The sequence below is a fragment of the Lycium ferocissimum genome, chromosome 1, assembly GCF_029784015.1.
Source record: "Lycium ferocissimum isolate CSIRO_LF1 chromosome 1, AGI_CSIRO_Lferr_CH_V1, whole genome shotgun sequence".
Lineage (NCBI taxonomy): Eukaryota > Viridiplantae > Streptophyta > Magnoliopsida > Solanales > Solanaceae > Lycium > Lycium ferocissimum.
This window is the reverse complement of record NC_081342.1, coordinates 71,830,426-71,858,255: the sequence shown is the minus strand read 5'-3', so window position 1 is coordinate 71,858,255 and position 27,830 is coordinate 71,830,426. Positions and strand designations below refer to the sequence as shown.

The following is a 27,830-nucleotide window of genomic DNA, read 5'->3' as shown; positions in this document are numbered from 1 at the left end:
TATTTCTTTTCTTGGTCTCCCACTTGAACTTCTTTTTCCAACTTTGACGATGTAGAAAAATGTGAATCATTTTTTTTTAATCTTCTGGTCATTTTCATACAAATGCACAAAATTGACTTCTACAAAAATTGTGGTTATAACCTAACTCGCTCATCTTGTAACATATAGTTTAGAAATTTTGTGATATTGCCTCCCTATCCGTCTTAAAAATTGACTGTCGCTGCTTGTAAAGCAGACACTTTTATCTGAAGTTGCCCTCTTCGGCTAAAATTTAATTACATTATGAAGGAATTAGATTCGGGTCACCCATGTGGGTCAACCTGGATTCATATAAATAATAAATAAGAAATAAATATAAATTTGTTATATAGTTAATCTATATCTATATATTATTAAAAACAGGATAGTTTTAGGACAAAAAATGGTTATATTAGTTATTAATTAGGTATTGTTTTGAATTTAAAAATAAATAAATATCAATATTTAATTCACGTGAAGCTTTTTTTGTACGTGGGTTGTTGGTATTTTTTTTTCTCTCTCTAAATATGGTAACTATCAAAATTCCTAAACTCCCATTGGCATATGAATAGGAAAACTAACGCTTTTTTTGCACGGATTGCCCTTCGTTTGGGGTGGTCTTTAAATTTTGCCCTTCAAATTTGTGATCTTTAAATTTTGCCCTTCATATTTGTGGTCTTTAAATTTTACCCTTTGCTTGGAAAGATGAGCGAATACATGAAGTTCTGGGTTCGAACCCCCGCTCAGGCATAAAATAAAAAAATAATTTCGTAAGGAAGGACTGGGGGAGTGTATGCCGGATCCGGCATACAATCTTTAAGAAAAAGTTAAAGTTATGCCGGATCCGGCATAACTAAATGTATGCCCTTCAAGGCAAAGTCCCCAGCGGACTTTTAGTTAAACATAACTAAAAGTCCGCCGGAGGGGGCATACAAAATTTAAACTTTGCCTTATAAGGCAAATCGGTAGTTTACTCATAACCGTGGTTTTGGACAAAAAAAAGTTCGTAGTTTATAAAGATGCTTTAAGGATTAATTGGCTCTCAAATATGGACTTGAAGTGATCTCGCTTTGTTTAGATTCTAAAGAGTGTACATATTTGAAGGTATCGAAGATATTACGCGGGAATTGAAAAAGAAATTAAGTACATCACTGATTCAATATTTACATAGGTTTGTCTGGATGTTTGTAACTCTGTTCTAACACAGTTGAAGTGGTTAAAAAAAAATGCATATATGTGCTTCAAGACAAAGTTTGCCCATAAGGCATAAGTATGCCCCCATCGGCATAAGTTTGGTAATTCCTAAACAAGTTTATGCCGATGGGGGCATACTTTTAATGGACAAACTTTTATGCCGGATCCGGCATAAACTTGTGAAGGAATTATCAAAGTTATGCCGGAACCGGCATACTTATGCTAAGTCTGCCCATAAGGCATAAGTATGCCGGGTCCGGCATAACTTTGCTAATTCCTTCACAAGTGTATGCCGATGGGGGCATAGCGAAATTTAAACTCTGCCTTGCGAATTTTTTTTAAAATTTTGACTCAAAGGGGGTTCGAACTCGAAACTCATGGGATTTAGCGAAGGGTAAAATTTAAAGATTTCAAATATGAGGGGCAAAATTTAAAGACCACCCCAAAAGAAGGGCAATTCTGCGAATTGCCCCAAACTAACCCCAGTAGCCCAAGTCTTCTCAAAACCTAAAACTTCTAATAACCCACGTTCTTATTTTGCTTTTTTGCACAAGTAAAAAAAAGAAAACTGTCTTCTCATACCGCTGAGCGAAATCGTCGTCTCTGAGCATAAACTCCCACGATAGAAATCAAGAGAAAGCGGTTACTATTATACTGTGTTTTTTTCTCTAATTTCTGTTTTGATTTAGATTTGGAGATGTTTGTGGGTAAGGTTTGCTTCTTTTGCATGAGACCTTTTCCGATTTAATTTGAGGATCAAAATTTTGTTTTCTAGAATTTGGTGAAGACAATTTTATCATTTGGGTTAATTTTATTCTAAATGTGCTTTTGCAGAAAATTCTTGCATTAACTTTTGGCAAAACCAAATAAGAACACAGAATTTCTTAAGCCTATGAAGGTACTATTTGAGAAGTAATAGAAATCTTATATAGTTCATCTGGTAGTACCTTAAATCCGGTTATAACATGGTAGAATTTTTAGTCGAGCCGGTTGTGTCAATTACCAAATAACTTTTTCAATAGGTAATATCCTTATACCTGATATGGGGTTCCATTAAGACCATCAAGGTGATGGTGAAAGAAATATTGTCTCATACTAAAATAGGTGCATTCAGAGGCTATATATTTTTCGTTAAGCATTTAAACTACTTGGAATAAACTACAATGGCGACCTGTAACAAGTTAGATGAAGCATCATATGACATTATACGTACTCGAACACTGAAGGGGGATATTGTATTAGCAACCTATTAAGGATATGACATCAAAAATGACTTTTCCGTCAAGGTGCTATTTTATGATTTAATTTTTCAGGTATGTCTTCATAAAGGCAGTATTAGCAACCTACAACTGTGGATATCGAAATGTGTTCTTCTCTGCTAATACTTGAGTGTCATAGTTCTCCTTTTACGGAGCAATGTCTAACTAATAATGCATTGAAGGATATGAATTGGAACCTGAGTACCATCAGATCTATAATGGTCCAGGTTGAGTTTCACGTGAATTTTCTCTAAGTGCTTGAGGTTGTGAGGACGGAAAGATAATTTTACAGTCACTGCTTCTTTTCTGGTTTCATTTTCTTCTGACTTATATCCCTCCCTCCATCAATTTCAATGGTACAAACAGTGAAAAATTGCATATTTAGTAGTTAACTTTGTAAGTCCTTTTTTTTTTCCTTCTTAATTTGATGAAATTTGCTGAATTTGCAAGTTATTACATTTGCAGAATTTACACAGTAAATAGTTATTACTTAAGTTATTTTATATAATCTTTCTGCTTCGTCTGTATATAACACCGGAGAAAGTGTTTAATCTCCCCTTTTTCCAATTCATTGAATTTTCAGTAGTAAGAAAAACGCCAGCTTACTTTACAACAAAGATAGACCAAGCCCGGTTCTTATAATGCCTCATTACACAGTGCCGAGATTATAATTTCATTGAGAATCATTTTTTTGGGTGTCGTGTGCTTGGTCGCAGCTGTCAATCATAATTTACTATATAATTATTTTGTTGTCCAGACTTATGTGATAAAAAAGAAAATAAAAATAAAAAGAAAAAGAAAAAGAAAAGCCAACATTTAGGTGTGGATGCCTGTTTAGCAATACATTGCTCCTACCAGTTTACAGTGACTATTAGCAATAGTTGTGTTCTGCAATTTGGTGAATAAATTGTCATATGGATGGAACTTTGTTGGCTAATACCATGCGCGCACCGTGGCAAGGTAGACATCTTCTCTTTTTTTTTTCCCTTAAAGTAACAGACTATTTTGGTGCATAACTAATCACATGTTTGTGAAATGGTTGCTCACTTGACAATTACTCTAGCCATTCATTTTACTCTCTGTCTTTTTCTCTTCCCCACATTTCTGTTCATTTGCTGAAGTAAATTGAATCTTATACTTTGATTTTTAAAATTGAATTTGTCGTTAGTTTTCCAACTGATTTCTTTATGTATTCCAGACAGGGGCGGACCCATTAACAAAAATTGGGTGCTCCAGCACCCATTAAACTCAGTCACGGAGTGTATAACTGTATAGAAAATATAAAGGAAACAGATAAAAAATATAAAGGAAACAGATATAAATAGTTAATAGAGCACCCCCGAACTCAAAATCTTGGGATAGAGCACCCCCGAACTCAAAATTCTGGGTCCGCCACTGATTCCAGAGAGTTTGCTATTCATATAGCTGAACAGTTTGAGGCTTTTATGTTACACCTCGCATTTTCGTACGTTGAGTTTCGCCAAAAGCTAATTGTCCTAGCGGACAAATTTTTTTCGAGGTCATGGGGATAGATATGTCCATCTTGAGTATATAATGGAGTAAAGCCATGTTTAGTAAGCCTCGGGAAGGTTTAAGACTCGTCGGATCATCGGAGTTAAGTTTCGGTGGAAGTTTGGAAAAAAATCACATTTTGGCTCACTTTGTGGCACAACATGCGAGCAAAGAAAGCGCACTTTGCGGCCACGCGATTGCTCGAAAGTGTGCCAGTGAAATTTGGTGATTCTGCAAGGTCTGCGACACAACATGCGTTTAGCAAAGCATGCTTTGCGTCTAGCAAAGCTCGCCGCATATTGTGTCGGTCCAGAATTTTCTGGACCACTATAAATAGAACAAATTCGACCCAAATTCATTATTTTACCATTTTTGGGCATAGAGACCTCTAGAATATTCTCCACATTTCATCCACAAGAACACAAAGGAAATTGATGATCAACTTCATCAAACCAACATAAATCAAGAGTGTGAAACCCATTAAAGTCATCTAAGCCAAGAAATTCCAAGAGAAGTGAACTAGGGTTTTGGTGCAAGAGGTGTATTACCATTCAAGGCTTATTCCTCCATCATCTAAGGTAAGTTTTATGGTATTTTCATGATGTTTGAAGTATTGATAAGTTGAAACACTTGGATTGTACTAGAATATAGCAAATGGGTCATAAATGTGGGAATAGTGTCAATGTTGAGTAGTAGTGGAAATGAATCATGAAAATGGATATGTTGTGATTGTAAATACGTTATAAATGACATTTAGAACATGGAATAAGAATTGTATGAGAAAGAACGCGATAGTGAACTTTGGTCATGATTATGGAGAATTGAAGTGAAATTGCTAAATGTGGGTAATGCAAGTGAATGATGCTTGTTGTTTACGATATTGTGATTGTCGTTATGAATGTTTGGGAGTTGATATGGAATAAGGAGGAAGTAGTATAAACAAAGGAAATGCTGCTCAATTTTCTCTAGCTTTGGTAAGCACATTCTTGTAATTGTGTAGCTAATGACGACATGAATTCTCTTGAAGGTAAAACGAGTGCGTTAAGGGAGAAAGAGCAAGCAATAAAATAGCTAAGCGACAAAGGTATGTGAGGCTAGTCCTTTCTTTCTAAGGCATGAATCTTATGGCATGATTTTCCTCCTTCTTCAAAAATTTCCTATATTCTGGAAAAGCTAAGAGTCTACGTTCATAAATAGCCATATGAGACGAGATACCTTATGAGCACGATAACGGTTATGATGAGCTTAAGTCTAAAGATTCTAGAGTCCATGATATGATGTTCCTACAAAGCTAATGATGCTATCTATAATCTATTGATGTTGATCCTTATATACACTCACCTTATGTTTGTTCTTTCAAGGTGAGACAGAATGCTTATGAATGCTCCATAATGAAATCGGGGGTCCACGACCTTATGTCACCCCGATAGAGTATGATTATCTATGAGTCTCTATGCATGCATTATGAAGAGTTATGATAAGTATATTATGATGAGTTATGATAAGTATATTATGATGAGCATATGATGATATTACACCGCGCCTATACGGCCGGGCAAAGACCACTACGCTGGGCATAGTAGGCGGCTTATGGATGATGATAATAACACCGTGTCTATATGGCACGGGCAGCACCACTAGTGGGCGGCTTATGGATGATGATAATAACACCGTGTCTATATGGCACGGGCAGCACCACTAGTGGACGGCATGAGATGGTACCCCGGACGCGGGAGGCCTGGACGCAGGCTAATGCTAATGTTACTGATTATCACACCGTACCTATATGGTCGGGCAGCTTATACATTTACGCATATATGATATGATGATGAGTATGAAAGTAAGCCGACTTGCATTATTTCTTTTATGATTCGGTCGATCGCGGTTGCTCCTCATTTGACGCCTCCTCATTTTATTGATGTTTCATTAATGTTTATGCCTTACATACTCAGTACAATGTTCGTACTGACGTCCTTTTCCTTGGACGCTGTGTTCATGCCCACAGGTAGACAGGGAGACGGTGCAGATCCATAGGAGCTATCAGCAGATTTACAGGAGCCCTCCCTTATTCCGGAGGTGCTATTTTGAGACAGTATTTTGTGTACATATATTTTGGGTACGACGGGGTCTTGTCCCGTCCATATATCTAGTACTCTAGTAAAGGATCGTAGATACGCGATTAATAGTATGGTCTCACAGTCTTTCATGTATATGCATGTATGTATTTTATTTTGATAGCTAACGAGCTTATGTTTATAAAAGTAAATATGTTTCAAATGATAATAGTTTCTATGATTATGAGCATATATTATGAATGAGATTTAGCAATGAGTAACGAGAGTGGTGTTCGGTGGTTAGCCCCGGATACCCGTCATGGCCCGTAGCCGGTTCGTGACAGTGATTTCGAGCGATTCGATCCTAGGAAGTGTCTACGAGCCATGTCTAGTAGAGTCTTGTTTATGGTGTGTTGCGCGCCGCGCTAATAAACAGGAGGCTACAGCGCATTTAGGAAAAAAGACCATCTTTCTTCTTATGAGATCGTGCGATAGAGCCATGTTATAAGATTTTCCCCTCCCTAATAGTGCGTTTATGATTTCAGTAAAGTCGATGAAAGGAAAAGCTACTACGACCCGGAAGGGCAAGAGCGGTGATTGCAGAAGGGCTGGAACGGGGGATATCTACGGATATGGAGGAGAGTGAACCCCAAAACAAGGCCCTATCTCGATTTTCGCGTACCCCGCCCACTTTAGAGGATCAGAGGGAAGCCCCAATTTTAGCCCCTGTACCCCCAGTCCCTTTTCCAGACACCTCGGGCCAAGAGATGAGACAGGCCATTCTTCTATTGACTCAGTTAGTAGCTTCTCAAGCTCAGCAGCAGGATGTGGGACACGGTAATAGGGGTCGGAGAAAAAGAGTTAATTCTTCAGGGTTTGATCATGAGTTTAGGGGCGCTCCGAGACAGCAATTCTCCAAGCACTCAGTTCGTTCGACAACTAGCGCTCCTCCACAGTTTCCTGGACCCAGGTGTGATGGATCTACTAATTCTAGGCTGCCCCAGAGTCTCAGGGTTCCCAGTTCTCGGGTTAGGGGTGATTCAAGCCAGATAAGATCATCCGTACCGCGATGTAGTCAATGCAGGAAGTTACATTGGGGACCGTGCCGCTTGGGTTTAGATGTTTGCTATGTTTGCGGCCAGTCAGGTCATATTATGAGAAAGTGCCCATTTCGAGGCGGTAGGCGTGCGGTTCAGCCCACGGGATCCGCAGCCGGTTCTTCGTTATCCATGCGCCCTCCGGGGCAAGACTCCTAGACACCAGCAGGTCAGGGTAGAGGCAGAGGGAGAGCGCTTAGTTCGAGTGGATCCCCGCGTCATACTTATGCACTAGCTGGGCGACAGAATCTTGAGTATCCCTCCGATATTGACCCAAGTATAATTTCAGTAATCTCTTATGATATGTATGCGCCGATTGATTCGGGTCCTACGCTGTCATATATTACTCTCGATGTGATGGTTGTGTTGAGGTGAGCCAACCCAACAAACTAAGATGGCAATATTTGTTAGTGACCTAGTGATAGCTAGAATCGTGATTTACAAGTAAGTTGATTGGAGGTGTGTGATATCTAATAATATGTGTATGTATATATATATTGGAATCCTAGACCGGGTGTGCAGGCAAAACTTATGAGACGAGCTCTATTATTTAGATCCTTTAATGGTAAGTGATCTTATGTTGCTGAGTTGCATATTATGTGTGTCCCGATACATGTCCTATTGAGGCATGGGACGTGTTTTTATTGGGCTATGTGCAGGTTTGGGATTGTTATGTTTACAAGAGAAGCCCTGCCAAAAACTTTCCTTGGAATTTAAAAGAAATGGCGGGAACCGTAGACAGAATTATCGTGAAGAGAAGAGAAAGCCAGTGATGAGTGATTGAGGACGGAATGTATGAGAGCAATATATATTCTAAAGGACAAAGCGGTACTGAGTTAAGGATAGGATTCCATGTGCGAAGAATAAAGGATTGATTATAAAAAGGGCGGTAATGAGATAAGTTGAGAGGGAAAGAATGTAAAGGAATAAGTACAGGTATAGAAGGAAGAGGAATTATACGAAGTACGCATGCTTAAGAAATAGTCGTACTATGAGAAAAGGAAGACGCATCTCCTACGAATATCCTCCACTAAGACAGAACGAGTAAAGTGTATAAAAGGATTAGTTGGAGAGAAAAAAAAATGTGGCCATGAATTACGAGTTTACCGTACGATGATAAAGCGATAAAGTAAGGCTATCATCAACGATAAATACGACATGATTATGATTGGTTTTGAAATCAATGTTGAGTGCAACACAAGAGTAAAAGAGTATGAGGCAATAAGAGGTGTTAGTGGTACAGGAGACTTAGATCCTTGAAAAAAAAATGGCGAGTTTTAAGGGAAAATGCATCTACGATTGCTATAAGTCGATTATAGGGCGGAGAAGAAATGGGAAGAAAGGGAAAGAGATGATGCTATAAGTGAATTTTGGGTATCGAAGAAAGGTAAGTGACATTGTGTGGATGGTATGGGTAACTAGACATACTACTATTGTGAGCATTCCCATAGGACAGAAGTTGTTAATTGGAGTGAATCTAGACATTGACTCATAACTACTAGATGAGCTAAGTGAAATACGTCCTTGTTCGGATTGCTATATCGGTTGTAGTACTTGATCACGAAACCATAAAACGAGTATGTTAAGCCCTCACACATGAATTATCGTAGCTGTAAATCATGGGAAACGGCATGAACAGGATATAGTATAGTAAGGGATATAGGAATTAAAGATTGAAAGGCGAGGCAACGGATTTAAAAATGGTGCAGGCAAAACCCTTAAAGGGGGGAAGAAAGTCAAGAGAACACAAGTATAGAGATTGAACGATAGACCCTAAGATATGTTAGATAGATGTAATGAACGACGATAGTAACGATGCTAAAAATGCCTATGATCTTATATGTATATGTGCCTACGTATAACACCGAGCCCTCGTGGTTGGGCATGCTATGTAAATGCTATGTATATGAAATCAATATGAGTACGAATATGCTAAGCAAATGTAATATATGTGGCATGTATATGATACGGATGCGAGTACAAATATGTTACGGATATAGAAATGCTATGAAAATGAATATGTAGATGAATGCGAGTATGAATGAAAATACGACTACGAACACGAATATGTATACGGATATGGATATATGTATATGTATAGATATGTATGTACACGAATCACGCAAAAAACAGTTATGCAACTTGCAAGTATTTACATGTCGCAAATGAAACCAATTGGGTACTTAAAAAGAGGAGTAAGAGGTAAGCAAGAATAGTGTGGTCATGATACTCTGGGTCATATTAGGAAAGTGACTCACTTATATCTCTTGAAAGGATATTTCGGAGGAATCGGGGAAGTATTGCACCCGAGAGTCATTACTAAGAAGAAAACTCATTTTCAACTATTTAAAGGGAATGTTATAGATGGTGCATGCTAGACGACTAAAATGATGGCTCCCAAAGGAGGTTTAAGATGAAACGCTGTTTCCCCAGATATGCAATGCAATACCTTACTTTTAATGCTTTTGGTCGTGTATGGCCATATTGTGTGCTGTGGTGTTGTGGCCCTGAGTGGCAGTGTTATTTTGGACTTTTAGGATAGGATGATAGTGGCATATTTACAAGGGAAGCTCTGGCGACATTTTTATAAGATTCCTAAGAGTCTAACATTCGAGGACGAATGTTTCCAAGGGGGGAAGGATGTTACACCTCGCATTTTCGTACGTTGAGTTTCGCCAAAAGCTAATTGTCCTAGCGGACAAATTTTTTTCGAGGTCATGGGGATAGATATGTCCATCTTGAGTATATAATGGAGTAAATCCATGTTTAGTAAGCCTCGGGAAGGTTTAAGACTCGTCGAATCATCGGAGTTAAGTTTCGGTGGAAGTTTAGAAAAAAATCACATTCTGGCGCACTTTGTGGTACAACATGCGAGCAGCAAAGCGCGCTTTGCGGCCACGCAGTTGCTCAGCAAAGTGTGCTAGTGAAATTTGGTGATTCTGCAAGGTCTGTGACACAACATGCATTTAGCAAAGCACGCTTTGCGTCTAGCAAAGCTCGCCGCATGTTGTGTGTCGGTCCAATTTTCCGGACCACTATAAATAGAACAAATTCGATCCAAATTCATTATTTTACCATTTTTGGGCATAGAAACCTCTAGAATATTCTCCACACTTCATCCACAAGAACACAAAGGAAATTGATGATCAACTTCATCAAATCAACATAAATCAAGAGTGTGAAACCCATTAAAGTCATCTAAGCCAAGAAATTCCAAGAGAAGTGAACTACGGTTTTGGTGCAAGAGGTGTATTACCATTCAAGGCTTATTCCTCCATCAGCTAAGGTAAGTTTTATGCTATTTTCATGATGTTTGAAGTATTGATAAGTTGAAACACTTGGATTGTACTAGAATATAGCAAATGGGTCATAAATGTGGGAATAGTGTCAATGTTGAGTAGTAGTGGAAATGAATCATGAAAATGGATATGTTGTGATTGTAAATACGTTATAAATGACGTTTAGAACATGGAATAAGAATTGTATGAGAAAGAACGCGATAGTGAACTTTGGTCATGATTATGGAGAATTGAAGTGAAATTGCTAAATGTGGGTAATGCAAGTGAATGATGCTTGTTGTTTACGATATTGTGATTGTCGTTATGAATGTTTGGGAGTTGATATGGAATATGGAGGAAGTAGTATAAACAAAGGAAATGCTGCCCAATTTTCTCTAGCTTTAGTAAGCACATTCTTGTAATTGTGTAGCTAATGACGACACGAATTCTCTTGAAGGTAAAACGAGTGCGTTAAGGGAGAACGAGCAAGCAATAAAATAGATAAGCGACAAAGGTATGTGAGGCTAGTCCTTTCTTTCTAAGGCATGAATCTTATGGCATGATTTTCCTCCTTCTTCAAGAATTTCCTACATTCCGGAAAAGCTAAGAGTCTATGTTCATAAATAGCCATATGAGACAAGAGATACCTTATGAGCACGATAACGATTATGATGAGCTTAAGTCTAAAGATTCTAGAGTCCATGATATGATGTTCCTACAAAGCTAATGATGCTATCTATAATCTATTGATGTTGATCCTTATATACACTCACCTTATGCTTGTTCTTTCAAGGTGAGGCAGAATGCTTATGAATGCTCCATAATGAAATCGGGGGTCCACAACCTTATGTTACCCCGATAGAGTATGATTATCTATGAGTCTCTATGCATGCATTATGATGAGTTATGATAAGTATATTATGATGAGCATATAATGATATTACACCGCGCCTATACGACCGGGCAGCACCACTACGCTGGGCGTAGTGGGCGGCTTATGGATGATGATAATAACACCGTGTCTATATGGCACGGGCAGCACCACTAGTGGGCGGCTTATGGATGATGATAATAACACCGTGTCTATATGGCACGGGCAGCACCACTAGTGGGCGGAATGAGATGGTACCCCGGACGCGGAGGCTTTGGACGCAAAGCACGTTAATGTTACCGATTATCACACCGTACCTATATGGTCGGGCGGCTTATACATTTATGCATATATGATATGATGATAAGTATGAAAGTAAGCCGACTTGCATTATTTCTTTTATGATTCGGTCGATCGCGGTTGCTCTCGTTGACGCCTCCTCATTTCATTGATGTTTCATTACTGTTTATGCCTTACATACTCAGTACAATGTTCGTACTGACGTCCTTTTCCTTGGACGCTGTGTTCATGCCCACAGGTAGATAGGGAGACGGTGCAGATCCATAGGAGCTATCAGCAGATTTACAGGAGCCCTCCTTTATTCCGGAGGTGCTATTTTGAGACAGTATTTTTGTGTACATATATTTTGGGTACGACGGGGTCCTGTCCCGTCCATATATCTAGTACTCTAGTAGAGGCTCGTAGATACGCAGTGTGGGTAGTATGGTCTCACAGTCTTTCATGTATATGCATGTATATATTTTATTTTGATAGCTAACGGGCTTATGTTTATAAAAGTAAATATGTTTCAAATGATAATAGTTTCTATGATTATGAGCATATATTATGAATGAGAGCAGATGAGTAACAGAATGAGCGGTGTTCGGTGGTTAGCCCCGGATACCCGTCATGGCCCGTAGCCGGGTCATGACATTTTAGGATCCGGAATTGGAGTAAGTTGTGCATTGGTGAGATTTATGGTCCCTTCTCTTGTCCTGATTAGCGGGTTTTATTTTGTAGAAGCTCTTTAATGATTTAAATATAACTGCTTTCTTTGTGTATTGCAGAGAGCTCGCTAATCAAATAGTTGCACAGTTTGAAGCTTTAGGAGTGAGATGTGCAGTAGTAAGCCTTTATATCTCTTTTTTAGGTGAAGTAGAAATGGATATACCGATTGTAATCTATTTGCCAATAATTAGGTTTTAAATTCGCTAATAAATGAGGCAGAGTTGGTGTCGTAATATTCATATGGAAGTGCATGCTAAGTGGCTAGCGAAGGAGCATCTGTTGTACTGACGGTAGTCTACTGGCTATGCTGAGTAAAAGTCACTCCCAGTTGAAACTCCACGCTCTCTCCAATCTCAATGCCTCTGTTGATTACTTCTGCCCGGAGATTTCTACATCAGTCACTGTCATGTAATACTTCCATTGCCTTCTTACTTTCATTAGTGTTATCTGTATAGTAGTATTCCCCTTCCACCCCCCCCCCCCCCTTTTTTTTTTTTTTGTGCATTTGAAATGTCTAAAAAGTAGCAGAATGTAAAACTCTATTTGCTTTCTTGAGGCAATACCTTATTTTTTAAAGTCATATTACTATTAAAATCAAACTCTAGGGTACTAGATTTCAAGAGATAAATGAAAACCGCTCAAAATTAAGAAAATGCTATCATTAGAACTACATGTAAAACTTTCAAAGAGTGAAAAAGACTAACTTTGGGGCCAATATTGGAGGAAAGTAGGAAAGCTATAGCAGTTACCCTTTTCATTGTTGACTGTTGGGGTTCTTTTTTAAATGAAGAGACAATTTTATGATAGGAAACGTGTAAAGTGAATTATTTTTAAAAAGAATGTGTAAAATGGAAGAGTTTTGGCTCTAAAGAAGAAAATCTTGTGGAAAAATTTGGAACTTTTTCCTTTAAATTTTGTGTTGGAACCTTTTAGCCAGAGAGAGATCTTTTGGTAATGTCTTCCGCATGTGTTGATTTCTCTGGAGGTATCCTAATGCCTTCAGCTATGCAAGTTAAAGCTGATGACATATTAATTGTAGTCATGCTAAGTCTATAATTGACTCTTAAGCCTTCTGCCATTATTTGTATTGTGCATTTGGATTCATAAGTTTGTGATTTTTCCTTTCAATGCTTTCGGGAGTCATGTGGATGTCTCTGATGCATAACTGCCTGATGCACGAAAAATCTAATTGGTTGAGGTTTAAACTATGTTCACCAGCACCACCCCTAATACCTAGGATTGTAAGATCGGTAACTTTTGGATCATAGGCCTTAAAATAGATTTTACGAAAACTCATTTTATAATAGGTCTGCTAAGTTTCAATTCTCTCTCATAAAACGTTATATGTGTAATGTAATGATGTACATCTCTCATTCAACCCTTTCCATCAACAATACCAGAAGCACAAATATTTCATTTGTTTTAGGCTGCTTTGTGCAAATGGCATGCTATAGAAGAGTTAACACATCAAACAAGTTTATCGAACATGAGTTTTGACAATTGAATCATGGATTTTTCAAAACCACTTTGCTGAAGAATTTTTTTCTCTCAACCATGTTGTATTTAAAGAATTTTTAAGGAAAGGTGATTTAAAGCCACAAGAAAATGAATGTTGGAATCATCTATTCCAAAATTGAGAAAAAGGGAAAATGGCCTCATTCACACAATTTTCAACAGTCTACCAACAAGGACAAGAAAGTGATTATAACAAAGAAGATTTCATGAGCCAGTGAAGAAAGAAGAAGACATCAGCTAGGTTGCTAGGTTTCTTGCCACTATGGTCTTGCAAGAACCTGGATAGAACCACCAAGAACTAGGGACTTATGACTCCTTCAATCTACAGAAACTCATTCAAACATATTGATTAGTTAGTTTTTTAAGTGAATAAGCTTACTATGTGTTGTTGCTGCCCATCTAGCATCTATTCATGTGCAGCTACGTGCAATATTACTGTGTTCTGGTGGCTCTTTTACTGATAACAGTTTGCTGAAATGAGATAGAAGTTATATTCCATTTTTAGGAAGAACACTCATTATCTATGGTAAACCTGATCTGAAAATAATGACAGTATATATTTACTGTATTTATGAAAAAATTGAAGTAATGAATGTGTCAGATTGCAATGCTATACAGGATATTTCCAAGTAGTGCATCGTTCCCCCTATGTAGAGGTGTGTAAATTGCAGTTGCGATATTTTATTTTATTTAATATTTGTTGGTGCACTTCTTCTTATTCATATTGTAGCTGGAAGTTTTGGGGGAAGAGCTCTTCGTTCAGTTACGACATATGAACAGGAAGGGTTATGAACAAGAAAGGTTATGGCACTAGACTGGTGAATCACTTAAAGCAGGTGGCACGTGTTATGGATGGGCTTAACTCATTCTCAAACATAAGTCGATGCTATTGTTCGCATTTTGTTTCATATTTGTTGCCATCTGTACTCATATGTGATCATATTTATGAACTACTTATAATTTCATAACTAAACCATACTTTATTTGTCATTTTCTCTCTAATTTATGGGAGTTCTAAGTTGAAAGACATTTGAAAACTTTATTTTTGCTCGTGCCGAGAAGACTGCACTAGGGCAATTCTTATTTACAAGTTTATGAAGGCAGTGTTTAGGCAGTTGTGTCCCAACCTTTGTGGATCAAATGGTTTAAATTTCACAACTGATAAAATAATATAATTTTTATATTAAAAGGATGAAAAGATACAACTGTTAGAATTCCTCCTGAACAGGTGCCTTGTGTCTTTAAATAGCAGGAGAGCAACTCCTGTGTTGATTATTCTACAAACACAAACAAAAACTTCTCCTTCTTCCTTATCTAATTCAGCAAAGTTCCCTTGAAAATTCTATTGGAGATTTCTTCCTTGAAAGCAAGAACGAACTTCTATAATTAAGGTACGCGATATAGACTGTGGCTCTTTCGGTGTAGTTCGTGTTTCATAAACATCTGATTGCACTATTTGATTAGTGAAATGAATTCAATGATCCTGCAAACTGTATGTTTGATTTAATTCTTCACATTAAAAATACTAGATAGGTTTTCAATAGCATCTGTAAAAGCGGATATCTGGTGCAAATCCTGCATAATTTTGCCATCATATTTATGGTTGAAAGACTTGGTTGATTTGGTTGTCTCCACTTGCTCATTATGTTTATGCGCCATATAACTTGGAAAATTTCTCTAAAATGAGTGGATATCAAATTGATTACAAGGTAGTGGAATTAATTAAGTCTGCCCATGAGAAAGACGAATTGAGATAACAGAGTGAATGAAGAAATGTTTTTTCTTGTTCCTTAAAAAATATTTGAAAGAAAAGTCTCCAAAAAAAATATTTTAAAAAATCATGAAGACCAAAAAGGAAATGTTATTGCTATTTAGAGTCCCAAAACCACATCGTTATTAGCTATACCATGTTCCTACTAATTTATGCAATTATGGAGAAAGCCTTTACCTTTGTTCTCTTAATACTACTCCTGTTTTTTCACTTGGTTGTGGCTAGTTTAGCCATGACTCACACCAACATTACCACTGATCAATCAGCTCTTCTTTCCTTTAAATCCCAAATCATTCAAGACCCCTTTCACTTGTTGGATGAAAGTTGGTCTCCAGCTATTTCTGTTTGCCATTGGGTCGGAGTCACTTGTGGTTCTCGACACTAGAGTGATGTCATTGAATATTTCCAACATGGTTCTTACAGGCAGGATTCCCCCCTGATTTCGGGAACCTTACATTTCTTGTTTCTCTTGACTTTCGTAACAACAATTTATATGGCAATTTGCTCCAGAAATGGCACATCTTTGTCGGTTAAGGTTCGTTGGACTTAGTTTTAACAATTTCAGCGAGGAGGTTCCTTCCTGGTTTGGCATCTTACACCAACTTGAAGTTCTGACGCTGAGGAAAAATAGTTTCAATGGTTCCATCTCCGCTTTATTTTCTAATATCTCCATGCTTCAAACTCTAGATTTGTAATTTAATTCCTTAGGAGGCCAGATCCCAGAAAAGATTGGAAATCTTAAAAAATCTAAGGTATTTATAATTGTATAGTAAGAAGCTTATAGGTTCTATCCCTCCGTCTCTCTCAAATGCCTCATTGTTAGTGACCTTAAGTCTTTCACAATTTCCTTAAAGGAAACATCCCAGAAAAAATTGGCAATCTTCAAAACCTAGAAATTTTGGCAATAGAATCTAATAAACTTACAGGTTCTATACCATTCTCGATCTTTAACATTTCTGGAATTGAAACCATTGCATTTTCAGATAATACCTTATCAAGTAATCTTCTTGCTGATATTTGTGATTGTCTTCCAATGCTCAAAGAGCTTTATTTAGGTGTCAACGAGCTAAATGGTCATATGCCTCTAAGCTTACCAAATTGCTCGAAACTTCAACTCTTGTCTTTAACAACAAACGTGCTTGATGGGCCCATATATAGTGAAATTGGATGTTTAAGTAACCTATAGGGTTTGTATCTCGGACATAACCAATTCGAAGGTTCTTTTTTTTTTAAAAGGTTTGTTGTTGAATGCTAGCTAGAAGCTAACAACTTCCTGAAAATTTTCCACACACACACACACACACACACACACACACACACACACAAATATATATATATATATATATATATATATATATATTGCAGGGACAATTCCACAAGAAATCGAAATTCTTGATAATTTGGGGAGTTTAGTGTAATTGCGTGGGAAAAACCGGATTTAAACATAGGTTCGGCCGTATCCCAATTTCCATAGTCAATATCTCTCTCCAATTGTTTCAAACTCATTTGGTATTGGGTGACAAAAATCTTTTTGGACCCTTGCCAGGGGAGGTTGGCAACTTGACCAAATTGCAGATTCTATTTCTTAGTAAAAATATGCTTGCAGGTACATAGTCAAAGGGGTAGGGAAATTTAAATTATTAGTCAAACAACTTGGGTGGCTCTTTACCTCCAGAAAATGGAAACCTAAATGCTGCAATATATTTGGATCTATCAACGAATACACTCTCAAACGGAATTCCCTGAAAAAACTTGGTGGCACGCAAAATCAACTTTTGGGATCTAGTAATTGTTTAGGGAATTTCTTTGAGAGACAACAAATTGCAAGGATCAATACCTGGCTCAATGAGCAGCATGTCGGCTTTGGAATTTCCGGACCCTGTTCATAACAATGTTTCAGGATCAATGCCAAAGTTTTTGGACAAGCTTCTAGATCTCAAGTATTTCAATGTTTCTTTCAATAAGTTGGTTAGTGAAATCCCCTCCTGCGGTCCTTTCAATAACCTCTCCGGTCAATCTTTTATCTCCAATGAAGCATTGTGTGGTTTTCCAAGATTTCATGTTCTGTCATGTCACAATAGTACTTCAAAGCATAGATCCAAAAGGAGAAAAGTACTTGTTATATTTCTACTGGCTGGAATTGCACTTGTTGTATTAGTTCCTATCACTTTTGTGCTTTTATGGATAAGGTTTATAAGAGGTAAAAGAAATGATCCTCGGCAAACATCTGATTCATCTTATGTCGTCTCAACAAGAGGAAGAATTTCATACTATGAATTGCTCCAAGCAACCGATTCACTCAGTGAGAGCAATTTGATTGGTTCTGGGAGTTTTGGCTCTGTTTACAAAGGCATCCTTAGAGATGGGACTCTTATTGCTGCTAAAGTGTTCAATCTGCAATTGCAAGCAGCATTTAGGAGTTTTGATACAGAATGCCAACTTTTGCGCAACCTTCGCCATAGGAATCTCACCAAAGTCATCACTAGTTGTTCCAATCTTGAATTTAAAGCTTTGGTACTTGAGTACATGCCTAATGGGAGCCTCGATAAGTGGTTGTATTCACACAACTACTTCTTAGACATCAAGCATAGGTTGAGCCTAATGATAGATGTGGCATGTGCATTGGAATATCTTCATTGCCTGTGATCCACTGTGATTTTAAGTCTAGTAACGTCTTGTTGGGCTAGCTTCGATAAGTGGTTGTATTCACACAAAAGATGATTGGGTTATATTGCACCAGGTAAGTGATCTATTAATTAATTGGTTTTGAATATTACTCTTTCCTTTTTTCCACTAGTAAATGTCTAATTTAAAAGTTGGCTAATTGTAGAGTATGGACTTGAGGGATTGGTGTCAGCAAAATGTGATGTTTATAGTTATGGGATCATGTTGATGGAAACATTTACAAGGACAAAGCCTAGTGATGAAATGTTTCATGGAGATCATAGCTTGAAGCAATGGTGAGCAGTTCACTCCCACATGCAGTAATGGAAGTTGTGGATGCCAACTTAATAACACCATTGGATAATCACTTAGAGAGAAAGTTAGATATTGTGGCGTGGCGTTATCAAGAATGAAAAAGAGATATTGTGTGGTATCCATCATGAAAGTGGCAATTGATTGTTGTGTTGAATCTCCTGAAGGAAGGATTGACATGAAAGATGTTGTGAGGAGGTTAAAGACGATAAAGATTCAACTTATTTCATGTTGAGCAAGTTCTTATTAGAAACTTTTCTTCAGAACCATCTCGTTTGTAACAAAAGTTTTGAATATTATTTAGCTTCAAATAGGCCATAGTTTTGTGTCTTTCATAACATAGAGAATTGATGGTATGTATACCTCTTTCCTCCTGAAATTTTGAAGTGTTTTTGGCCTAATACCCTTCTACTCATTTTATTTCTTCCTTTTATCTCTAATATATAGAACTCAATCACGAGTAGTAATAGTTATATATGTCCAGATTTCTTTGTAGTGGTACTCTTTTAGTTCTTCATCTCTTAAGTCAATTTCATTTTTATTCAATTGCTCTTTGAATTGCTCTTAAAAATTGTTGTCCAGGTCTCAAACTTTCACTAGTGATTCGATCTTGAATCTCCCTCTATTACTATTCTCAGGGGCGTATGTAGCATTAAAGGTGCGGGTTCGATTGAACCCTTAACTTTTAATGCGAAGCATAAATTTATGTGTAAAAATTTATTAAAATCCCAATAAATAGTAGATATGAACTCATAACTTTTAAAATACAATGGGTTCAACTAAAAATCTTAAAAGGTTGAACCCCTAAAGTTTAAATCCTGGATTCGCCTCTGACTATACTTGATTATTTATTCTTGTATTTCCAAGTTGTCGAATCCTTTGATGTTTGTTTCCTTTTGGGCTGAACCAACAAAGGTGGTTCTTTGTTAGTATAGAAAGGTCGTACGGCAAAAGATGCTTAAAGAAAGAATTATATCAATTATTAAGAAGTAATTACACGTACCAATTATTTTTTGTGCAAGTACAGTTCTATGAATACTAGTTTCAATTGACCTGTGCTAAGCCCGGACCCAAGCTACATTAGAAGGGCGGCTCAACAGATTTGGAAGCCTAAAGCCAACCTTTAATATTAGGCCTTAATGTTTTATTTTTTTTAAATTATCCCCTCCCCAATGTCAAATGTAAATGACCCAAAAAGATTTATATTCAGAGGTAATATAAGGGTCTAAATGTGTTATTCATATTACCTAGGCTTTGTTTCAACGGTAATACTTATCAATCACAATTTCAAAAGTTTTTTTTTTTTTTTTGGTACTCCCTCTATCCCAAAATACTTATCGTATTTCATTTCTAGAGTATAATGATAGATGTGGCATGTGCGTTGGAATATCTCCACCATGGTTGTTCATTGCCCGTGATTCACTGTGATTTGAAGCCTAGTAACGTCTTGTTGGATGAGGACATGGTTGCCCACCTAAGTGACTTTGGCATTTCAAAACTGCTTTCTGAAGATGAGAGTGTTTCATACACTAAAACTTTAGCAACATTGGGTTATATTGCATCAGGTATCTGATCTCTTAATTAATTGCTTTTGAATATTGCTCTTTCCTTTTTTTCCGCTAGTAAATGTCTAATTTAAAGTTAGTTGATTGTAGAGTATGGACTGGAGGGATTGGTGTCAATAAAATGCGATGTTTATAGTTATGGGATCATGTTGATGGAAACATTTACAAGGACAAAGCCTAGTGATGAAATGTTTCATGGAGATCATAGCTTGAAGCAATTGGTGAGCACTTCACTCCCACATGCAGTAATGGAAGTTGTGGATGCCAACTTAATAACGCCACGGGATAATCAATTAATGAAAAAGTGAGATTATGTGGCATCCATCATGACAGTAGCAATTGATTGTTGTGTTGAATCTCCTAAAGGAAGGATTGACATGAAAGATGTTGTGGGGAGGTTAAAGACGAAAAAAATTCAACTTATTTCATGTTAAGCAAGTTCTTATTAGAATCTTTTCTTCCGAACCATCTCGTTTGTAACAAAAGTTTTGAATATTATTTAGCTTCAAATAGGCTATAGTGTTGTGTCTTCATAACATAAAGGAATTGATGGTATGTATGCCTCTTTCCTCCTGAATTTTTAAAGTGTTTTTGGCCTAATACCCGTCTACTTTTTTTTTTCTTTTTTCCTTTTATCTCTAATAATATAACTCAATAACGACTATATATATATATATATATATATATCTAATATAACTCAATAACGACTATATATATATATATATATGTCCGGATTTCTTCGTAGTGGTACACTTTTAGTTCTTCGTCTCTTGAGTCAATTTCATTTTTATTCAATTGTTTTTTGAATTGCTCTTAACAATTGTTATCCAGGTCTCAACCTTCATTAGTGATTCGATCTTGAATCTTCCTCTATTACTATTCTCAGGGGTGTATGTAGCATTAAAGGTGCGGGTTCAATTGAACCCTTAACTTTCAACGCGGAGCATAAATTTATGTGTAAAAATTTATTAAAATCGCAATAAATAGTAGATATTGTTATCAACCTGTATTCAAAAATATACTTAAACAAAAAGTAAACAATTTTTTAGAAATGGCAAAACAGTACATACTGAAATCAAAAGAGGAATTAAATCGATCCCACTGAATGCACAGTGTGGCCTTAAGGAAATTATTCCCCTTAATATGCCTGAGGTTGCAGAATATATCCTCCCAGGATAGAACGATTTACTCACCGGTGTATCGGTACAGAAAACTCCGGTGACGGCGAACCACTCAATGGCAGTATACCATAGGAGAATATTTATTGTAGTGCAAGAAAGAAGAGAGAAGATCAGAATTTTTTGTAAGGAAAAAACTGAGGATTGGCCAGATTTATATAGCCATTGATCAGGTTTAGTGAAAAGGTGCAACTCAAAAGTTGCAACCTTTATTAAAAGGAAAAACGATCAGATTTTGGAAACTAATTAATGATCAAATAATTAAACATTAAATAAATTTGGTCCAAAAATATTATCAATCTGAAGCCAAGCCGAGTGACGATGACGACGTGAGGGGAGGCCCTCTTCTCAACGCTTTATGAGCTAGAAGATGTGCTTCTCTATATAAGCACAAGAACTTTCCTTTCTACTACCAATGTGGTAGAAATGCTTCATCCAAAAAGCAATAAAGGAACAATTCAAAATTTCCATTTTCCCTCCATATTTTTTCCCTTCATTTTCCATTCACCAACACTTAAAAACCCAACAGATATAAATTCATAACTTTTAAAATACAATGGGTTCAACTAAGAATCTTAAAAGGTTGAACTCCTAAAGTTTAAATCCTGAATTCGCCTCTGACTATACAAGATTATTTATTCTTGTATTTTCAATTTGTTGTCGAATCCTTTGATGTCTGTTTCCTTTTGGGCTGAACCAACAAAGCTGGTTCTTTGTTAGTATAGAAAGGTCGTACTGCAAAAGATGCTTAAAGAAAGAATTATATCAATTATTAAGATGTAATTACACGTACCAATTATGTTTGTGCAAGTATAGTTCTATGAATACTAGTTGCAATTGACCTATGCTAAGCCCGGACCCAAGCTACATTACAAGGGCGGCTCAACAGATTTGGTGGCCTAAAGCTAACCTTTAATTATCCCCTCCCCAATGTCAAATGTAAATGACCCAAAAAGATTTATATTCCGAGGTAAGATAAGGGTCTAAATGAGTTATTCATATTACCTAGGCTTTGTTTCAACGGTAATACTTATCAATCACAATTTCAAACAAATTCTTTTTTTATACTCCCTCTATCCCAAAATACTTATCATATTTCGTTTCTAGAGGGTCAAATTGTACACACTATATATATTTAGTTTTTCATCATATTGATATGAAAAAATTGCAGCTTATAGTATTTTTCGTATAGTTTTTGAATATCTAACTTTTAATTTTAATATATTAAGGCCTCATTTGTTTTCATTAAGATTAAGACGTACAATCTGAATGTACATCTGAATGATTAAGATGTTGTCTCTAGGTCCGAACCTTTGAATGATTAAAATATTGAAGTTGTTTTTCAATATACTTTGTGCATAATGTATTTATTTAAAGATAATAAATATACAATTCAAATTAAAAAGTAACTAAATAGTAGAAAATAAATACAAATTTAATAAAATATCATTTGATTAAAAAAAATGAAACATTTACATTCACTAGTAATTGTGGAGATGTTTTGTAGTCGTGGTAGGTGGTGAGTGGGGGTGGAGGGGTGAGTGGGTGGTGGGTGATTGGGGTGAGGGGTGGGAGGTAGTGGGGGTGGGAGGTGGGGGTGGGTGGTGTAGGGTAGGGTTTGATGGTGGGGTTGGTGGGGAATGGAGGTGGGGTTGGTGGTGGGGGTAGTGGGGAGTGAGGGGTAAGGGTTAGTGGTGGGGAGTAGGGGTGGGTAGTGTGGGGTAGGGGTTGGTGTGGGGAGTGGGGGTGGGTGGTGTGGGACTGGGGTTGGTGGTGGGGTGAGGGTGGTGGGGAGTGGGGCGTTGGAGTGGAGGGTGGGTGGGTGGTGGTGTGGGGGTTGGAGTGAAAAGTGGGTGGGGGTGGGGTTGAGGTGGTGGGTTGGGGGTGGGGTTGGGGGTGATAAGAAAGTTCTATACAAAAATACCTCTTAATGATATTAAGACTTGATTCAAAATCTTAATGATGAAGAGCTATTCAGACCCAATAAGTGCTTAGATCTTAATGCAAACAAATGCACTTAATGGCTTAAGGTCTGAACCATTCAGATTCAGACCTCCAATAAGTGCAAACAAATGAGGCCTAAATCATTATCCAAGTTAGCTCGGAATTGACTCTCGAAAAGTGAAAGATACCAATTATTTTGGGATTGAGGGAGAAATAATTAGACTTATATTGGATAACCCATTTTTGGGATTGAGGGTGAAAGATACCAATTATTTTCTATTATTAAACTTATATTGGCTAACCCATTTTTGAGAAAATTTACGGTATTCAAGTAATATAAAAAATATTTGATGCTACAAATTGTCGTATGATGACGTTAATGAAGTTAACTTATAAATAAGGGAAAAGGGTCAAGTTTACCCTCCAAGTATGGTTTATAGTTTAAATTTGCCCTCTGTCAAAGTTTGGGATCAAATTTGCCCTCCCCATTAGGATACTTGTTGTATTTGCACTTTTTGGGATGGAAGTGTGATTTGGACTAAAAATTAGCCACGTAGACTCCCAAACCCAATTATTTTAACCCATGACCGGTGATCCGTTTACCCATCATACAAAATAATATAACCCTGATCCTTTTATTTTAGAAAAGAGAAACGAATGGCTCTCCACATTCTGATTCTTGCAAATGGTGTCAAAGTAGGCTCTAACCCAAGTCTCAATTGGGTATGTTAACAAGTTCTCAACAGCAGGCTGATCAATATTACCTATAACCTTCAAATGGTCACTGAACTCTTCATGGTAAGAGCTCCATGCACAATGCCACATCCGTTTCTTCAGTTGTTCAGAACCAATCACTAATATACCCAATCAGAGCCTCTATTTTCTCTTTTCTAAAAAAAAGGATTAGGGTTGTATTATTTTATATGATGGCTAAACGGGTCACTGGTTAAAATAATTGGGTCTGGGAGTCTACGTGGCTAATTTTTTAGTCCAAGCCACACTTCTATCCAAAAAAGGGCAAATATAACAAGTATCCTAACGGGGAGGGCAAATTTGATTCCAAACTTTGACGGAGAGCAAATTTAAACTATAAACCATACTTGGAGGGTAAATTTGATCCTTTTCCCTTTAAATAAAGATTAGCATGTCAAATTAACTAAATAAAAGTCTTGATATGACGAAATACTTTTGTAGATATTTCTTCAATTAAATCATACAAAAGGAATTGAAAAGTTAATGAAATTGTATGTTTTTCTTACTTTAATATTTCCTTTTCCATAAAAAAAAATGTTAAGTAATGATGTAGATTTTATTTATTCTTAATTTAATTTATTTTCTTAAGTAATATATATTGTAGTTTCTTAAACGTGTATGCAGTTTTAGTATTTCATGTTTAACTAACCATTTGTCCAAAATTATAAAAAACGTTGATTATCTCCTCTTTTGTAAAAAATTCCAATATCCGAAAGATCACTCTCGCTTGCAATTATTTATTATTATTATTATTATTTGGAGGATAACTGTATTTTTTTAATTACTTTTTTCTAATATTTTTAGCTATATATGATTAAGCATGTACTAAGGTAGAAAGTGAATGTCACGATAATATTTTGACTTGTCTATAATAAATTTTATAGGAAAAAAATAATTTGAAACAAGTTTAATAATCATTTCCACATAAAAGAAAGACAACAAACTTTTGGAATAAATAAGATTTTTGTAGTGTCAGTATCACATTTTCCACATCATCACTCCTTGTAACATCTAAAAAGCTCATATACAGTTATTCAAATTTATCAAAATAGGTGATTCAATTTCAAGATAATTAAAGCTTCAATTAGGGATAAAATGCACAAATGTTTAGGAAAAATATTCAATTCATAAAGTTGGTAATACAGAGAAGAGTTGGGGATTTCATACCTGCATTATGTTTGTTGTTCAGTGTATTTTACAGTAAAGAAAGAAATGTCTTCATCTTGTGATTAGTGAAAAAGAACTTTTAATTTAACAACCCCCCTCTCCCACACCGCAATAATCGCCCAAATCATGTCTCTCTTTTTCACGAAAAAAAGAAGTAAACTGTGTACTTTCTTCTTAAAGTCAATGACGAACGGATAAAACAATTTTCTTTCTATTTTGGGGTTGATAGACTTTAGGACCTGTTTGGAAAGCCACTCATATAATTGGAATTAGGTGTAATTACACAGTTTGACATTTTGTCAGGACAAGTAAAAAAAATTCTTATATAAATTTTATGTGCTTTTTCTAAGAGGCACAAAATACGTAAAAATTGTGAAGGATATAGAATAAGATTAGATTCATAATATAATTAAATAAGAGACAATAATTTTTTCATATAAAATAATAATGTTATTAATATAACGAAGAAAACTTGTCGTTATAAGCTTGTTACATAAAATTAGAAAAGATTGAGGTTTATATAGGAATTGGGAAAAGGTTCAAATATGTCACTGAACTACGAAATGACTCATATATGCCACTCGTAAAATTAAGGGTTTAGATAATGCCACATAGCAAAATTTGGTAGTAATAGAGTTCTATTAGTGAGTTATGGCAGACCCAAAATGGTTATGGCGGTGGCATTTTTGAGCCCAACTATTAACGAGTGCATGAATGGGTCTTTTTTAATAGTTTGATGATATATTTGAGTCTTTTCCGTTTAAACAATAATTGGTTTCCAATTTTTCATTTCTCTTTTAGAATGGTTAACATAAAACTATTTATTTAGGTTACAACTCAATATCATATGGTTGATTTTCATAGCTAAGTTACCGGAAGGTATCAAAAAGAAATATACGCCCAATTCTAATTCCCTTGGCTTTCCAAACAGGCTCTAAATGAATGAGAAAATAAAGACTATATATATTAATAACATAATACGCCAAAAGGTATGGCAAACTTACTATCGGTTAATAGTATGCCTTCCAGCTTTGGGTGTGCATAAGTAGGCACCTCAACTTGTCTCTACTTTGTCAGTTGAACACTCTAACTTACAAAATGATCATCCAGACAACTCCATAATTTATGTGTCACGTCAGTGCCACGTTTGCATTTGTGTTTACATGTTCAACTTTATACAAGTTGAGGTGCCTACTTATGCACATTCAAAGTTGGAGGTTATATTTCCCAGTTGAAACCAAGTTTGAGGACTTGTTTATGTATTATGCCTATATTAATGAAAGTAAATGCACTAACAAATGTCCCCAATGAGTTCCAATGTTTTGAATTATATCCCTAAGTGTATAAATTACTAGTAATTACATCTTTTACTAAAAGCGTTTATTTTAGATGTAATTAAACTAGCTAGCTTTTGAAATTTTGTTCCAAGAGAAGTATTTAAACATTAAAATAAGGAATAATTTCAGAGACATCCCTCCATGTTTACCTTTATTTCACTCACCTCCCTTGTGATTTGACATATTACACTTCAGTTATTTAAATAAATTGTGAACAGACACAATACTTTACGACACTCTTCTTCCCAATTTATGTTGACAGTGTTTAACTGACATGAAATTTAAGAAAAAAAGAAAAACTTTAAAACTTGTGTGACATGCCAAGATTATTCTCGTGGCTGAAAATCATGTCATTAATAGTATAATTAAAAGCTTAATATCAAATGATTTTTTAACCTATAAAATAAATGTGTCTATTTTTAAATTAACTAAAAAGGAAATCGTATCATTTAAAATGAGACAGAGAAAGTGATAGACAATATAGTTGTTAAAAATAATAAGAAAAAGTAATTGATCAATCAATTATTCCTCAATTTTAATAGCAACTTAGTTGTTGTAAAACTGCAAGAGATGACATATTGTGAAACTACGATGAAAGCAAGACTCGGATTTGATCAAGTCTTTCTCTATTTGGGAAAAAGAAAAAAAACAAGACCTTACTGACATTAGTCAAGTCTTTTGGACGCACTAGAGGAATTCCTTTTCTAATTACAAACTTTAGGGGAACAACACTTGTAGCGGCTCCCAAAATAATAGCCAAAAAAATGTTATATTTTTTGTATAATTTGTTGTGTATATATATATATATATATATATACACACACTTTATGTGTGTTATATACAAAAAATATACAATTTATACACTTTGTGGCTAGCAGATGTAAATAACTTCGGCTGACCGGCCAATTTTGAACTCCGCTTTGGTCAAGTCTTTGGGGCCTCTTTAAGGATTGTTTTGGTTGTTAAATACGAAGAAAATAAGGAGAAGTATGATTTAGTTTCCCCTCCTACTTACTTAATTTGGTGCTTAATCACCCAGATTATGCGCATAAGAACTATTTTATCCTCAGCAACTATCCCTCTACCACTATTTTATCAGGTCATTCAAAAGAAGCTAAATTGGATTAGATTAACTCGATATTTTAACATTAAAATTTATATATTTAAAAACTACATGAAAAGTACTATAAATTGCATTTTTTCTGATATCAATTTGCTGAAAAAATACATCTTAAAATGATAGTCAAAGTTCATATAGTTTGAATCTCGGGAAAGTCACATAAATTGGGATAGAGAGAGTTTTTTTTTTAATTGCATATATCCACTACTAAAA

The 27,830-nt window shown here is 36.0% G+C and overlaps 2 protein-coding genes and 1 long non-coding RNA gene across 3 annotated transcripts in view; all 3 read left to right on the top strand.

Annotated features, from left to right (window-relative positions):
- The first annotated feature begins 3,870 nt into the window (after nucleotides 1–3,870).
- Nucleotides 3,871–14,917, top strand: LOC132059563 (uncharacterized). Its single transcript, XR_009415640.1, has 4 exons — nucleotides 3,871–3,918; nucleotides 12,223–12,251; nucleotides 12,379–12,699; nucleotides 14,537–14,917. It is a non-coding gene; the product is annotated as an uncharacterized LOC132059563 (long non-coding RNA).
- A 2,171-nt stretch (nucleotides 14,918–17,088) lies between these two features.
- Nucleotides 17,089–27,830, top strand: part of LOC132031248 (probable leucine-rich repeat receptor-like protein kinase At1g35710) — a 32,377-nt gene continuing 21,635 nt past the window's right edge. The window contains exon 1 of the mRNA XM_059421145.1: nucleotides 17,089–17,190. The gene's annotated coding sequence lies outside the window, so the exon portion shown is untranslated. The remainder of the gene's footprint in view (nucleotides 17,191–27,830) is intronic.
- On the top strand, nucleotides 17,407–20,558 carry LOC132031242 (probable LRR receptor-like serine/threonine-protein kinase At3g47570). The gene is made up of 3 exons (XM_059421123.1): nucleotides 17,407–18,187; nucleotides 19,908–20,118; nucleotides 20,209–20,558. The coding sequence occupies exons 1-3, from the start codon at nucleotides 17,423–17,425 to the stop codon at nucleotides 20,424–20,426; spliced, it is 1,194 nt and encodes a 397-aa protein (XP_059277106.1). The 5' UTR covers nucleotides 17,407–17,422; the 3' UTR covers nucleotides 20,427–20,558.